This window comes from Octopus sinensis, linkage group LG24 (genome assembly GCF_006345805.1).
Source record: "Octopus sinensis linkage group LG24, ASM634580v1, whole genome shotgun sequence".
NCBI classification, from domain to species: Eukaryota; Metazoa; Mollusca; class Cephalopoda; order Octopoda; family Octopodidae; genus Octopus; species Octopus sinensis.
In genome coordinates, this window is record NC_043020.1 from 7,105,936 (window position 1) to 7,110,935 (window position 5,000).

Below are 5,000 nucleotides of genomic sequence, written 5' to 3' on the forward strand. Positions count from 1 at the left end.
GCGCGTGAGTGTGGCCATACGTGAGTGTTGCTGCACATGAGTGTGGCTGTGCGTGAGTGTGGCCATATGTGAGTGTGGCTGTACATGAGCGAGTGAGAGAGAGTGTGTGTGTGTGTGTGTGCTTGTGTGCATGGTGTTTGTATGTCTGTGCATGTGTGATTATGTGTGTGTATATGGTGTTTGTATATGACTGACTGTGAATGCCTGTGTGTGTGTGTGTGTGTGACAGAGAGAGAGCATGTGTATGTACATATGTACGCAAACGAGTAAAAAGTGGCTGAGTACTCCACAGACACATGTACTCCTAATGTAGTTCTAAGAGAGATTCAACATGACGCACCCGAATGCAAAAAAGCTGGCCCCTTTGAAATACAGGTACAACTCATTTTCGCCAGCTGAGTGGACTGGAGCAACATGAAAATAAAGTGTCTTGCTCAAGGACAACACTGAGATTCTAACTCACAATCTAACAAACACAAACTGAATAACCTAACCGACGCCTTGTGAGTAAATTTGGTAAACAAAACTGTGCAGAAGCCCATCACCCATGTATATCATCATCATCGTCATTTAACATCTACTCTCCATGGCACACCATGTGAATTCCTGTAGAAGAACATTCCTCACTCATCCTCATCCCTGGCCTGGGTTGGATGGTTTGAGAGGGGTCAGGGCAGGTAGAAGACTACACCAGGATATTGTGTCGGTTTTGGCAGGGTTTTTATGGGTGGATGCCCTTCCTAACACCAACCACCTGGCAGAATGGACTGAGTGCTTTTTATGTGGCACCAGGGCAGGTGAGGTCAGTTTTGGCATGGTTTTCACAGCTGGATGCCCTTTCAAATGCCAGCCACTTCAGAGTATGTGGAGTGGGTGCTTTTGACGTGACACCAGCACCAGCAGGGTCACCAAGTAACTTGTAAGACAAGGAGTTTTGAGAGGGGGTGACTTTATGTCAGTGAAGTCATGTGTGTATGTGTATATACACATACATTTATGTATATGTATGTATATGTATGTGTGTGTGGTGTGTGTGTATGTGTGTTGTGTGTGTGTGTGTGTGTGTGCATGTGTTTTTGTGCCTGTGTTTGTACCCCCACCACTGCTTGACAACTGGTGTCGGTTTGTTTATGTTCCCATAACTTAGGGGTTTAGCAGAAAGAGACCAATAGAATAAGTACCAGACTTGAAAATAACATAAACAGTGGTGGTGGGAGGGGGTGGGCGATTTGTTCAACTAAAACCCTTCAAGATGGTACCCACCCCAGCTTGGCCACAGTCAAATGACTAAAACCCTTTAGCATTTAAACCAGCCATATCTGGCCCAAATATCTGACCTGTTATGTTTCGACCAACCAGATCCAGCCTATCCCACTTACCCTTCAATGCCATTCTAAAGATTTTTTGCAAACTTGCAGCTGCAAGTGCTACCAGTTGAAAGCTCAGCATACCAGATACCAGAAAGTTTATGGGGTCATCCGGAGAGAATGCGCACCATTTCAGGGCCTACCTCTCAACAGCATCATTGCACACCACTCCCGCCACCACTGAAATGGGGCCCCGCTTGCCAGATCAAGTGGTTATCAGGTTTCACTCAATATTCATCATCTCATTTCCAACCAAATCCATTGGCTTACCTTTTCCACTGTAGCCTGAATATCACTCATGGTGGTATTTGCTTTAAAGGTGGCGAGCTGGCAGAAGCGTTAGCATGCCAGGCGAAATGCTTAGCGGTATTTCGTCTGCGTTACGTTGAGAGTTCAAATTCCGCCACGGTCGACTTTGCTTTTCATCCTTTCGGGGTCGATAAATTAAGTACCAGTTACGCACAGGGGTCGATGTAATCGACTTAATACCTATGTCTGTCCTTGTTTGTCCCCTCTATGTTTAGCCCCTTGTGGGTAATAAAGAAATAGGTATTTGCTTTACGAAGCGCTAAGCCTAACAATAACAACAGTCGCCTCACACTGTCCAACGAATACTCTACGTCCAACTTCGACTGGAAAATGCTCCGCTTTCCAGCCTGCATCTTCTCATTCCTTGAGGAACTTCCCATAACGGTCAATCACGTCATCAAAATTTCAAAGCTTCAAAACAATGCAGGATTAGTTTAAAAACTCTGCGGAGTGGTTGGTGATAGGAAGGGCAATCCAGCTGTAAAATCTCTGCCAAGACAGACACAGCAGCCCAGGGCAGTTTTTCTACCTGGCTGGCTCCAGTCAATCATCTTACCCATGCATGCAAGGAAGATGGACGTTAAACGATGATAGTTGGAAGCACTCCGTCGGTTACGACGACGAGGGTTCCGGTTGATCCGAATCAACGGAACAGCCTGCTCGTGAAATTAACGTGTAAGTGGCTGAGCACTCCACAGACACATGCACCCTTAACGTAGTTCTCGGGGATATTCAGCGTGACACAGAGAGTGACAAGGCCGGCCCCTTGAAATACAGGTACAACAGAAACAGGAAGTAAGAGCGAGAGAAAGTTGTGGTGAAAGAGTACAGCAGGGATCACCACCATCCCCTGCCGGAGCCTCGTGGAGCTTTTAGGTATTTTTGCTCAATAAACACTCACAACGCCCGGTCTGGGAGTCGAAACCGCGATCCTATGACCGCGAGTCCGCTGCCCTAACCACTGGGCCATTGCGCCTCCACTAAATGATAATAATGATGTGAAAGAAAAAGCATTACATTTGACAGGATAATCTGAATGCGAAAAGGTGAAAAAAATTTTGAAGTAAAAGATTATTTTGTTTTTCCTTACCTTGACAATAACAGCCATGTTATTTTTGTAGATTTTGCCGCCTTCCGCTTTAGCAAAAACGGCAGCCACATTCTGAAGGACAGCTTCTACTTCTTCGACTGGCATCGGTCTTCCGGTTGGGAAGTAGAACTGAGGAATGGACATGATGACCGTGTTAGGCACTTGGGAGGGTTTGGAAGGATGCTGTTGCTTGTGGGACGGCTTCGAAGACTTGGCCACCGCTGCTACGGTCCTTGGCAGGGCGGCGGCCGACAGGGAGGTCGGCGGCGGCGGGGCACCAGCGCTGCTAACGGCTGTATTGGTAGACGTGGACGCAATCTGTGGGAAGCTACTAACACCACCGGCAGCTGTGTTGGTGCTTGTGGTGCTCGTACCGGTAGTGTTGGTGGCAGTGGAGGTGGTGGTGGTGGTGCTGCTGCTGGTGGCGGTGGAGGTGGAGGTGCCGACGTGGCCGGCCGATGAGGCTGTTGCACACACTGTAGAGCTGTGCGGGGAGGGCGGTGATGGACCGACTGTCTGTATGGATGACGTAACCAAGGAACTGGCCGGACGTGGAGTGACACTCTGGCCATCTCGGACTCTCCCCCGTTCTCCTTCACTATCCTCCTTGCACTCCTTCTCTTTGGGAATCTGCAAATATACATTGGAAACAAAGAATATAGTCGCTGGATTAAAATATGGGAGGGGGTGCAGCAGAAGGGGGGGTGATTGTTGTGGAAGGGGGTGACAGAGAGAAAGGGGAGTGTGGCAGAGAGTGGGGTGTGGCGGATAAGGATTGGCAGAGAGGGTATGTGGGGGGAATGTGGTGGAGAGGGAAGAGTGTGGCAGAGAGGAGGGAGAGTGTGGCGGAGAGTGGGGAGTCTGTGGAGGAAGGAGAGTGCGGGGGAGGGGGAGTGTGTGGTGGAGAGGGGGGATGGAGAGGGGGAGTGTGTGGCGGAGAGGGGGAGTGTGGCAGGGTGGTGGGGGTGGTGGAGGGGGGGGGGGGCATGGATGGAGAGTGTGGTGGAAGGTGTCCAGTGGGAAGAGCATAGCAGAAGTGGGGAGAACAGGAGAGGGGATGTGGGGAGAAGGGAGAATGTGATAGTGTGAGGAAAAGGATCATGCAGTGGGGAGGGTGGAAAGGAGTAGGATAGGATGCAGAATGGGGGGAGGGCAGAGATCAGGAGAGTGGCAAGGGAGAAGAAGAAGAGGGGAGAGAGAGAGAGAGGATGAAGATGAAGAGGGAGGGAGAAGCAAGATGAAGAGAGGAAGGCAAGGAGGGAGAGTGAGAGAGATAGAGGGGGAGAAGGAAAGATGAAGAGGGTAAAAAGATAAGAGAAGGAAATAGTAAAAGGAAGCAAAGGGGAGGGGAGAAGGGTGAGTGAGTGGTGGGAAGTAAGACAAGATGTGGGGGTGGGGGGAGAAAAAAGGGTTTCAATGTGTGGGTAATTGTATTCACTGGCACAGACTCCTTTCCATTGAAAGACACTCGGCAAGGCAGTGGGTCCCTCTGACCCAAGGGGTCTGTCCACCCCACCCCACCCTCCAATCAATGGGGACTTAAAGAAGAGAGAAAGAGAGAGGGAGTGGGAAGAGAAGAGAGGTGGGGGGGGAAGAAAGCAATGATATGACAGGGTTTTAAACAGTTTCAGAGACAATACAACCCCGAGTCGACCAAGACCACAACATCCCGATCCCACCGATCATGGAGCTGGTGGCGCGGGGAGGATGGTTTGGCACGCGGTAGAGCCACAACCAACATATACCACCCTCTACTCCACCCTGCAGCCAATCAAGGCATCAAACAGTATTCCCCCACTTCACCCCACCCCACCATCTTTCTTCATGGCCCAACATTACATTACGTCATGCAGGCACACACACTACGCACGTGTACATATGTATATATGCAAGTATCGTATGTGAATATATATACACACACACAGGAGTTTAAAAAATTACGTATTCTTGTCTTGATATTTTTTATTTTCTGTGCTTTATGTAGACATATATGTATAAAAAAATATACATATATATGTATAAAAAAATATACATATATATATATATATATATATATATATATATATATATCTATATATATACTCTTTTACTGGTTTCAGTCATTTGACTGTGGCCATGCTGGAGCACCGCCTTTAGTCGAGCAAATCAACTCCAAGACTTATTCTTTGTAAGCCCAGTACTTATTCTATCGGTCTCTTTTGCCGAACCGCTAAGTTAAGGAGACGTAAACACAC

At 48.3% G+C, this 5,000-nt stretch overlaps 1 protein-coding gene across 6 annotated transcripts in view; it reads right to left on the minus strand.

Annotated features, from left to right (window-relative positions):
- LOC115223875 (serine/threonine-protein phosphatase 2A regulatory subunit B'' subunit beta-like) overlaps positions 1-5,000 on the minus strand; it is a 251,862-nt gene that overhangs the window by 123,957 nt on the left and 122,905 nt on the right. For 4 of the 6 annotated variants that reach the window (XM_029794580.2, XM_036512676.1, XM_036512679.1 and 1 more), the window contains one exon: positions 2,767-3,396. In XM_029794580.2, coding sequence (XP_029650440.1) covers positions 2,767-3,396 — 630 coding nt within the window. Of the gene's footprint in view, positions 1-2,766; positions 3,400-5,000 lie in introns of all 6 variants that reach the window. The other 2 variants (XM_036512678.1, XM_036512677.1) reach the window with 1 other exon arrangement.